The 10,867-nt window shown below is 37.2% G+C and overlaps 1 protein-coding gene across 3 annotated transcripts; it reads right to left on the reverse strand.

The window, feature by feature from the left end:
* Nucleotides 1-58: 58 nt before the first annotated feature.
* LOC140817866 (uncharacterized) lies at nucleotides 59-8,974 on the reverse strand. 3 transcript variants are annotated; one of them, XM_073177660.1, is made up of 20 exons: nucleotides 8,728-8,971; nucleotides 7,138-8,369; nucleotides 6,970-7,038; nucleotides 6,686-6,884; nucleotides 5,966-6,050; nucleotides 5,560-5,673; nucleotides 5,425-5,493; nucleotides 5,075-5,156; nucleotides 4,930-4,989; nucleotides 4,729-4,781; nucleotides 4,481-4,647; nucleotides 4,231-4,399; nucleotides 4,049-4,106; nucleotides 3,858-3,914; nucleotides 3,546-3,782; nucleotides 2,984-3,045; nucleotides 2,368-2,424; nucleotides 2,167-2,260; nucleotides 1,246-1,386; nucleotides 59-749 (listed from the first exon to the last, which is right to left on the reverse strand). In XM_073177660.1, exons 2-20 carry the CDS (start codon nucleotides 8,239-8,241, stop codon nucleotides 663-665), a joined length of 2,964 nt encoding a protein of 987 aa, XP_073033761.1. In that variant the 5' UTR covers nucleotides 8,242-8,369; nucleotides 8,728-8,971; the 3' UTR covers nucleotides 59-662. The 3 variants fall into 3 exon arrangements, with proteins under 3 accessions (XP_073033761.1, XP_073033765.1, XP_073033770.1); XM_073177664.1 differs by having other exon boundaries at nucleotides 8,832-8,966; XM_073177669.1 differs by lacking the exon at nucleotides 59-749 and having other exon boundaries at nucleotides 1,252-1,665; nucleotides 8,728-8,974.
* Between the last annotated feature and the right edge of the window lie 1,893 nt (nucleotides 8,975-10,867).

Raw genomic sequence — 10,867 nt, forward strand, 5'->3', positions numbered from 1 at the left:
GTCACCAAACTGAATTTCTTATATGAAACCCATAAGCATAACAAAATTACCACGTGCGTAACAAACTCAAGCCAGCAGATATGCTTTATTCATATGTTTCATGAAAATAACGTCGCATCAAATATGAAATAACTGAAAAAACAGCTGGAAAAGCGACACAGGGGAAGAAAGAAAATCTTAGCGTGCAAGCTAAAAAATAGGATAATAGCATGCCTATAGGATTACTCTAGACCAAATTCACATCCACATTTCGTCTATACATCAAACTCTCGCTGTATGCCCAAAAGCCAACACCATTGAAGGCGTCCAATAAAAGCAAGAAACTAAGCTATGTGCTTCAGCAACTGAGAAAATGGAATGTTCTGCTTCCGTTCCAGAGTCTGGGAAATCCGATCTGCTCGGATTTGATTCTTCAAAAATTATTGGCAGATGATTGATTTTGAAATTCAATAAAGAACAGCAACTGCAGCCGGTATGTATTTTTGAATTTTGAGAGACAAGACTGACGCTCTGTAATCTGCTCTGTTCAAGTCTCCAGTATGAAATGAAATTTTTCAGAAAGAGAAGGTCCTTCATGATAAAACAGACATCATGGGTGCCTTTCTTAGTATCAAATGTTATTTTCAGAAAGAGAAGGTCCTTCATGATCCAACGGACATCAATTAGCCCCTTCGCGCTTTCACCTCCTTCTCTAGGAGCGATGTCCCCTTGAAGATTGTCAGCTGAAGGTCCCTCGTGTACCTGAGCAACTGCTCAACAGAACAATGTAAAAAAAAAGTTGAGATCAGTCAATCAAACCAAACAAGCTGAACACAAGCTGGCTCATAGCTTAAAAGCAAACCAGGGCGGATAATATATACAAAAAAACAAGCAGGGAACTACACATAAACAAAGATCATTCTAAGAACAACCAACAGCGCATTTTAAATGAAACCGGTAAATTAACGAGTAAAACTTTGAAATATTGTAGAAACGTGATTTCTTTAAATATAATTCCAGTTAACATCTCCCTCAGGAAAAAAGCTCCACACACTTAGATAGGCAAAAGTACAAGGAAATGCATATGAAAAAACAATCACTAAATAACCATTTTCATTTCAAAATTCAATTTGATAAAAAAAAGGCCAGCGATCAATTTCTAGCACCACCACTTGACTTCTATTTCTACAAAGCTTCAACGTCAAATGAGCAAACAGAAAAAGTGACGCCCACCAACAAGTAAAGAAAAATACAAAATGTGCATACTTGCTCTTGGCTCGTCCTTGTGAAGCCGAGCTTCTTCGTCCACATGGGTTCAGCCTCCTCAGCAGCAGGGAGTACGATGTGTTTCACATTCATTGAATACAAAAACCCTTCAATGCACGAAAATAATGCCAGAAAAAAACCCTACACATATAAGAAGTTGTCAGTGCAGGTCAACGGAAATCACCTCCTTAGATAACCAAGAAACCCAACAACGATCTAGAGATAAAAACATTTTGATAATAAGGAATATTTCCAGCAATTGCACTCAAGTAAACAAAACAAAGGAAATGAGAGACAGAACAGGATCTCAACTCAAGTATTATGGTTCAACAAAAAACATTCATCAGTGTAAAATTCCGGCAAGGTGCAAGCCATAACAGCAGCCTTTCAATAATGGTCATTCTTCACATCAAACATGGCCTAAAATCTCACCAAGGGTTGAGGGAAATAATTAACTTTCGATAGATAAGAGACTTGGGTAAAGGCGAGTTTTTATGAAAACATTTTCAGAAAATGAAATGTAGAATGTAGTAAATGCTCGATTATATTTCATGAAAGATATAATTCTGCCATAGATATGTCACCAGACATCATGTAAAGAATGTGTTACATAATTCAAATTTAATTGTTTCAGTTACCTATAAAAATATTTGAAAACATACTTGATTGAGTTTGAATAAAATATAATAATCAGTAAATTGATTATAGGTAGATGAAAAGTCGAATTCTAATCGAGCTTGAATAAAATATAATAATCAGTAAATTGATTCTAGGTAGACGCAAAATCTAATTCAAAAAACAATTGCACGGCCAACAGAATGTAAAAGCATTTTGTGAAGAGTAAATGGAGATGAAAAGAAAATGGTTTGTTTTTGCATCTGGGAAATATACTCATTTTTCCAAAACCAAACATGGCCTTACCTTTCCTTGATTGTTTTTACTGGTAGCCACTAAAGGCAGTTCCGCAGCTTCTCGTCCAAATATTCTGAGAAGAGCAGCAGATATGACAACAGAACTGCACACAAATGGAAGCTCAAATATTCATTTGTAACATATAATAAATAGCCTCCTATTCACAAAGCAAAAAGCAATCAACCATGATGATTAAAAAGTGAGACTTACTTCACAATTAAAACCACACAATACATTCCACTAAATTCTTGGCCAGCTATATTCCTCCTGCATCAAAATTAATTTTTTTTAATTAACTTTGATTGAGAAAAACAGTAAAGAGGATTCATCTGTTATAATCCCAAGAAGTACAGAATGAAAAAATTGACGTCTCATTTTATGCAATTATTCTCTTATATGTATTCTCCATTTATGGATTAGAACAATCAAGTACCTATGGTAGCGCAAGTGTTCAATAACAAAACTAGTAAGCAGAACTACCAGCTGATGGATCAAAAGTCATTTAGGACTATCTACACAAGAAAGATGCTGATGTCAGTCATAATCATAAAAATTCAAAGGATGGTTACTTCTAAGGATTTTATGTAAAATTCAATAATTAGCTATTTGACACGCAACACTCGTAAATCTTCACTAATGCGATCCAATTATTCTGTGTTCAATGGCATCAGAAAGTAAACTACATGATCAATATCCAAGTGCACCAAATCAATTCATCAAAAAAATAATAAAGCACACTTTACAAAGTTTTAAGAAACCCCCAACTTTTTAACATGCAGAGTTAATCGGCTGTTGGCAACAAAATAATGGAGAAGAGACAACTCACCCGTAGACCATGACAGGGATGAGATCACGACCAGATTTGGCAACAATGGGATCAAAGCATTCCTGAATAAATAATTCATAGAAAATTAAAAAATGACCAGCAACAAAATGCACAAATATACCTCCAAAATAAACAAAGTGCACAAAGATATCTTCCTAAAGAACTTGGTACAGTTGCTAAGTGCTAACAACAGAATACTATTCACAACTAAATAGTAGCACACAAGTGATTCAACAGCTTGGCTTCACGTGTGATGATTCTTGCAGACATAATTGAAGAGCTCTTCGACTAAGTAAACGTACAAGTATAAAAAATTATGATTAACAGCGTATTAACATATTTCATATCTAATAATTAATATTCCTAAGTTGAAACTGCAACTTTTGTAAGACTAAATACGATCTATGTCTAACACATTAACCCAACAAAAGCACTTAAATTATGATTAACAGTACATCATTCACGTATTTTGTTTATATAATATTCTTGAGTTTGAAATTACACCTATCGCAGGACTATGTACAACAATCCACGTCCAACACCTTATCCAAAGAGCACTTACACGAAAGATAGCTGCAGCTTGGGAAAGCAGCAACAAATGCTCAGGTTGGCGACTTTTTCCACTCAAAATGTGCCATTGCAATGCAATATTGTCTGGGCCTACAGCCGCATGCTTTCTAAATATTGCAGCAGACACCGATGTTGGTATTACTTCAGCTCTGCTGGAAGTCAGCAACTGAAGGGTGCTAAAGATCTTGTCACAATCATCACAACAAAACCATTTACCCTTTGGTAGTTCCTGCAACAAGTAACACCAGTGAATAGCAGCACAGCCAAAAAAATCAATTTTTTTTAAATATAAAGAATAACTTACTTTCAGATCACACATTCCACGCTCACGGAGACAACCAACATGGTATTCCTTCTCGCACTAGATAATGGAACCAAAAAGAATGTCAACTGCCAAAAATAACAGACTCAAAACATCACAAAACCTAAATTAAATTCAACATGATAAGGGTGAACCGTGAATGGCATAGATACAAAAATATAGACAAGCAATACTTGATCACAAAGGATGACTGTCAGATCATCAAACTCAACAGCACTGAAGTCCTGGGACCTGGAGAATAAAGAAAAATAAACCAATAAGTAGAAACAGAAATAAATCAACAGGGAATTCACAAACAAGATTTACACATAAGAACAGGAATCAGTATAAATCATATGCAACTACTGCAACAGACCTGCAGACAACACAACCACCAGTCTCGAATTCCGGTGCTTTGACGACTCTTGTTAGCCGGAGGATAATAGGTTTCGACTCCCTAGAAGTTTTGCTACCAGGGCCAACTTTGTGAATACAGTAATTACAGTGCCAGTCATCGCCAGGAAGGGAATGCAAACCCAAACAAGCTGCAAGTGTATGAGAAACAAAATTCAGATTGTAATGACCAGCATAGAAGTTTAACAGATGTAGGAGGGGCAAAAAATCACCAGCGTGAAAGGCTCGAGGACATTCATTGCATATAATAAGTTTGTCACCATCTCCACATACAGCACACATATCATCACTGCCACTGGTGACAAGGCTTTGGCCATTTGCCAACATTAAGGCAATATCATGAAGTGTCAAGCCACTGGATGTGTAAATATGACGATAGCTGCAATGTACAAAAAACAATGTCAGCAACAGTTAAACGTAAAACAGAAAAATTGCTAACTTGCTTTCTGTAGCTACTTACGGTTGACGTTTCGCAGACCATCCAGCATGAGCCTCAAACTGGGAAGGACTGAGCTGAGCAAAAAAATGGAAATTTATCAATAATGGGAACTTAACAATATAGAAAGATGAATTCAGGTGGCAGAAAAATAAGGAGTGATTTTACTAGATGCAAAGCATCAACAATAGAGTAAAAAACAGATTTGTACGTGGAAATTATTACCTCTGTGTTGCAACAACTACAGATGATACCATTCCCCTGCTTGTAGCCCCCGAGAATGCGCTGTAAAGTAAAAGGCTTTAAATAGTTATCAACAGAGGCAGATAATAAACAACTGGGAAATTCAGACATCACCAATAAAACCAACCTTTCCTTTAGCATAATAAGCCAACTCAGTCCCATCAGGCAGTCCATTAGGCATGAAAAGTAATTTATGTAAATCATTGTCCCTATCATACATTAGACACACAAAATCAAAGGTACTCCAATAAGGGGTTCATTAGGTATAAAAGTAATTTATGCACCAATTATTCACATTATGTGTGTGTGTGTGTGTGTGTGTGTGTGTGTGCGCGTGCGTGTGTGTGTGTCTCTCTCTCTCTCCGTGTGTGCGCGCACAGATACAAAGGTAGATTACCATAAAAACACCAAAAATTTAAAAAAAGAATTCTTGCTAAAAGACTGAGAAGAAAATTTAATGATGAAAAAGAAGAAAACCTTTTTTTAGAGCCACCTCTGGTGGCTTTCTTCTTTTCCCAAACTGAGAAAGATTGATTGTTTCTTGGTCTGCACAATGAGCATACGTAAAAATGACAAACTAGAGAATAAGATAGAGCAACAGAGAGAGCAAACTTTTTAATCTGGCGTTTCTGCTCCACTGGTGCCTCTGTGTAGCTTTGCTGATTGACGGGAACTTCATGATGGAAATTGCCTGAATCAGAACAGGGCCCATCTTCAATTGACCGACTGTTACAGTAGAAAATTTTAGAAAATAAGTGAGTAGAAAGTTCAATTCCACCTAAATTTAATAGTTGACACAGGACAATCAAAAGTCACCAGCTTCAATACACAAAGAATTAGTCAACAGAAACATGTTCTTTCCGCTTGCGCGAGCAGAACATATTGAAGTGTATGCACCATCTTCTATTACCTTCCAGTTTTATGATTTTTCTACAAAACTCTATCATGTAAAGGAGCACTCTTAATGGGTGGTGGGAAGGAGATTGCAGGAAAAGATTAATCTTTAAAAATACTGTACCTATTGATGAAGCCATTCTGGTAAAAAGGCTCGCTCAGATAAGGACAATCTCCACAAGATACTGTATTTGCATATTGGAGATTTGCTGTCACGATTCAAGAAAAATGTCAGAGCTAAAATGTTTGTGTGCTCCATACAAACATAGATCACGCCCAAAAAACTCAAACTTACACTACAGCTACTTTGGCAGCAGCACAAATAGAGGCAGCAGACTACAATCCTTAAGTTTCCAAATGACCTTCCTCTCCAAGAAAATTATTTTAAAAACATGAAAATGAAATCCACCTAAATGTATGTAAATTCAATGAAAAGTAAAACTCTACTGGGTTTAGGCATTTACCAAAGAAAGAGTTGACTGTTAAAATATCATTTAAAACCCAGAATCTGTAAAGAATAAATGATTATTAAATCTGAGGTCAATGACTATCCAAATCAAGAGAGTGGTACAATCAAAGTCCAGAGAAGTAACTAGGGTGCCCTAAGCTTCCTCAAGAAAAAGCAGAAGACAATTCTTGGCCTCAATCCAGGGGACCCATACATTTGCTAAATCAAATGGTAGATTTTGGTACCACTGAAGTAACAGTTACCACTGAAGTAACAAATAAATATAATCCCAGTTTTATGTAACAGATCCTGATGCAGTGATGCTCATTACAATCATTCTCAGAGTAATTCGAACAGAAAAATGGCTGAATGGATAAACATAGGCATCCGATTTACCTTTCCAGACCTGGAAGTACTCCACATTGACAGAAGAACCAGCCACCGCCTTTAGCACATCGTCTAGTGAAGTAAGAGAGGCGGTTCTCAGCTCCTCAATTATGCTATAAATAGGCTTCCCATTCTCCAAATAAATCCGATTATTGGGGTGTCGAGTCTTGGTGCCAGCATGAAGTTCAAACTCATAGGCACTAACCACCTATCAGTATCATTCATGTATTCATCATAATTAATTACAACACAGTGGCCGACACAAATATTTTAGCTTTTTAGGTTGAACTTACTTTGGAAAAATTGCAAAGACAACAACCACATAAGTACCCACAGTCTTTAATTATACCAGGAATCTCTTTCTGATCAACATAAAAAAATCAAAGTTCAAAGCCATAGTCTTAAGCCTCCGATAATCAAATTTGATTTGTAACAAAGTAAAATAATGCGATGTGACACACCTTCCCGGATATGGACAAATACTTCACCCTGGCTCCTTCCAGAATTTTAGTAGACAAAAGCTTTTTAACATTTGTTGGGTAATTTTCTGGGATTATTTTTTTAGACATCTTCATTTCCCTGTTTGGGGCACATGACAATGGATCGGGTGTGTCTGCGTATTCATTCCCGTTTATCGATTCATGAGTATTCCATGACCGCTTGTGAGGGTTGGCAGGAAAAGATATTTTACTATCATAATCTTCCTTATGTTTGCTAAACTTGAATGTGAGCTTTCTAATAACAGTTGTGACAGTATTTTTGGGAATCTCAATCGCAACACAAGATGTGGAAACTGATTCCGATGTGTAATTCTGGGCATGCTTTTCCTTGCAAGAGTTTCCATCATCACTTGAAGTTTGGGAACAAGCAGATGTCATCTCTCCACAACCACCAGGATCAATAGCAAGTACATCAAGCGGTTGGCTGCTTGAGGTTACACTCGAAGTCAAGTGCTTCAGGGAGGGATTTGGATTCAAAACCTCAGAATATACATCATCATTGGAGGTTTCTTCCGCTTTATCACAGGGGCAATGATTTGACATGGAGTCATTAGCTGCTTCTTTCACCTCAACGGTCACACAACAGTGCTCCAAGTCGCCACTGTCCAGTACTCCAATCGCATGATTCTCAGCACCGGGCTCCATTTCACTGTCATTCAATACTTCATCAGGGACCGGTATTTCACCATTCAAAGCTTCTTCAATTGGACTTTTCACGCAATCAGACCCTTCAATACTTTGATGTTCATAACATGGCTCCGGCAGACTACTAATCGGAACACCAGTGCAGCCGATAGCTCCCTGCACTTGTGTTTCAGAACAAGGTTTAGATTTGGCCAAAACTGCAACATCCCTATCATTAATCATTACTGAAGACTGCAACAATTCAGTGTTATTTGATATTTGTTTTGTCTCACCAGCAACAGAACAGTCTGTTATAGTTATATTCACAAACACGTTCCTTTCATCCCTCCCAGTAGATGTTCCTAGCTCAAAATCATTGCAAACGTCCATCTCTTGGCATGCAACATGTTCCATTTTAGAATCAACAAGAACTTCAGCCATATTCTTTCTACATGACTATTTCAAAAGAATCAACAGGCACAAGCCTCAATTGATCGTTCATTTCCATTGCGTTGCCAGTCACGCAGTCCTGGCCTCCCACTCCGTTCATCAACAAGTACCCGCGACAACTATCAAAAAATCAATAATCAGACACAGTGCATATTTCACCCCAAGGAAATCAAATCTAAACAATACAACATGGGGAAAAACAAGCTCGTGAGTGTTCAAATAAATGTCATGCAGCTCCGCTCCAATCTTATGAATTAAAAATAAATGGCAAGGAAAAACATAAGAATCTCAGTTTTGCCATGTCAAACCGGTGGAAAGCGGTTGTGCTAATCGAAACAAGACCCCGGTACAAAAACGAAAGGTCCACACTTAATAATCTATAAATCCCCGGAGCATTTCCAAAACTCCTAATTCCAAACTCAAACCAAAAATATAACTAAAAAAAAAACAAAATCCAATAAATTCAATCAAATATACCTCGCATCGAAATTAAAACCATCGCATGCTTCCAAAAACACGCCACCAGATCTAATCACGAGAATCATTCGGTGTATAGACCTTCCATTTTCAAACGTACTTACCAATTCAAAAGCAGACAAACAGATCTAGAGTCGATTCAGGGGAAGTAGGGAAAAAGTTGAAAGGGATAAAGGAGTAATTAAGGTTTTTGGCATGGGTTGGTTACAGAAAGAGAGCGGCAACATTAGAAAAATGGAGCGAAATGGATATTTTTGGAGTGGGCCCGGTCCAAATGCCTTCCATTCTAGCGCCACGTTGCGTAGGAGAGACCTTAGGGCTCAATCATCTGTTTCCAGGTTTATTTCATCTAAGGTATTATCTCCATGATAAGATAGATGGTCAAGATTTGCTTATATATATATAAGAGCACTTTTTTTTAGAAATTTTATATATAATAAGATCTTATATGTTGAAATAAAATGAGTATAGTATCCATATAAATAAGATCTCATTCTAGTACACACGTTGCTAACTATGTAACGAAATTTATCTGGTTGACAGGTATATCTTAGTATATTTTTATTTTTTTATTGTTTTTATATGTACGTAAAACTAAGTAAATTGAGAGAAATATTAAAGTTGATTTTTTAAAAAAAATTAATCTATAATAATTATATTTTAACTCTACATTTCTTATTGAGATAATATCTTATTTTTACCTCCTTGAGTTAATATTATTTTTGTTTGCACAATATTTAGTGTTGCGGGCGTTCCAGGTGCGAAAATGCACCGATTTGTGTAAAATGATAAAAATCTAACTTCTAAAAATTCAAGCGACGTGAATTCTAAATTCGACCGTCAGTTATAGTCTCCTAAAACAAATGCAATGCCAAAATAAAGAAAACTATTGTGAATCGATGCAAATAAACCCCCGACATGATTTTGAATTTACAAAACTGTAGGAATTCATCAAAACTTGAAAATATAATAACTTGTGATGAAATCTAAAATGAGAAGACGCTAGAAATATACTGAAAAGCTTGAAAAACTATTGCTTGAAGATTGTAAATTTAGCAGAGAGCTTTTTTGCAGATTTTTGTCTGTGTAGAGTTGTGTATTTGTGTCGTTTGCCGATTCCTCCATTTTCTTTACTGTGCGGTGCGGTGCGGTTCCTTCCACTCCCCCATGACTCACGATCTTTTCCCATTTTCTCCAACGATCTCCTCCTCTCTCCACGATCTCTTGGACGTTATCTGCTTATTTAAATACACTAATGGGCTTCTTCTTTTTCTCTGTCAATTTAAATTTTTGGGCTTAGACAATTAGTTGGGCTCAATTTAATTTTTGATGCAAACAAATGCCCCCCGCAAGCATTGGCCCATTGGGCCAAAATGCTTGTGTATGAGCCCAATTTTAATTGTACTTGTAGCGGCCCGTGATTTTATTTGTATGTGAGTTGAGCTTATGATAGTGGGCTGAATAACCCAAGCCCATTCACAATTGGATTTCAAGCCACTGTCTCTTGGTTTTCTTCATTCCCGCTTTCTTCATTCTCCAGATTCAAAACTCCCTATCCCACTTTCTTCAACCTCTCTGCCTCTCCTTTGTCCGATTACTCTCGTTGTCGCTGGAAGATCGCTGCCCTTAGAGCTTGCTCGCATTTCCTTCGCCGGCGTTTCTCCTACTCCATCTTGCATAATCCCACACCTCACTTTCTTCATTCAATTTCTAGATTTTAAAATCTGGCCACAACCCCTCTTCACCATTGTGCCTTCATGGTGTTTGTGAATTTGCTCCAATGAGAAATACATTAAAATTTTGTTGTTTTCATTCTCGGCTAGACAGACTCCCCAACCGTCGTGGCTCCCCGGTTCACCACAGCTTCTATCGGAATCTGCTCGCCCTGCAAGAGCGAACACTACTATCTTCTCGAGCCATGGTTTTGCGGCTACCACGACCTTACAAGATTTTCCTTCGGTTGTTTCTGCTTCTTCTACAGCTATTGGTAATCTTTCTCCATTTTTCTCGAGTACTATGTGATGCTATTCTTCCTTGAAATTTCTTGATGTCTTGATTGGATTAGACTCTTTATTTCTTTCTGCTTTGCATTATTAACCCTGAGGCACTTTGACTCTCCTGGAGAAATTTGAGGGAATGA

This window comes from Primulina eburnea, chromosome 2 (genome assembly GCF_022965805.1).
Source record: "Primulina eburnea isolate SZY01 chromosome 2, ASM2296580v1, whole genome shotgun sequence".
In the NCBI taxonomy this organism is placed as follows: Eukaryota; Viridiplantae; Streptophyta; class Magnoliopsida; order Lamiales; family Gesneriaceae; genus Primulina; species Primulina eburnea.

Excerpts from the sequence above, each read along its gene's own strand:
- LOC140817866 (XM_073177660.1), bottom strand. The coding sequence starts at position 8,241 with ATGGCTGAAGTTCTTGTTGATTCTAAAATGGAACATGTTGCATGCCAA. Across the intron at positions 3,783-3,857 it reads GTGGAATGTGTGATCTGAAA|GAACTACCAAAGGGTAAATG; the intron begins GTAAGTTATTCT and ends TACTTGTTGCAG. Across the intron at positions 2,261-2,367 it reads TGTGTGGTTTTAATTGTGAA|TTCTGTTGTCATATCTGCTG; the intron begins GTAAGTCTCACT and ends ATTTGTGTGCAG.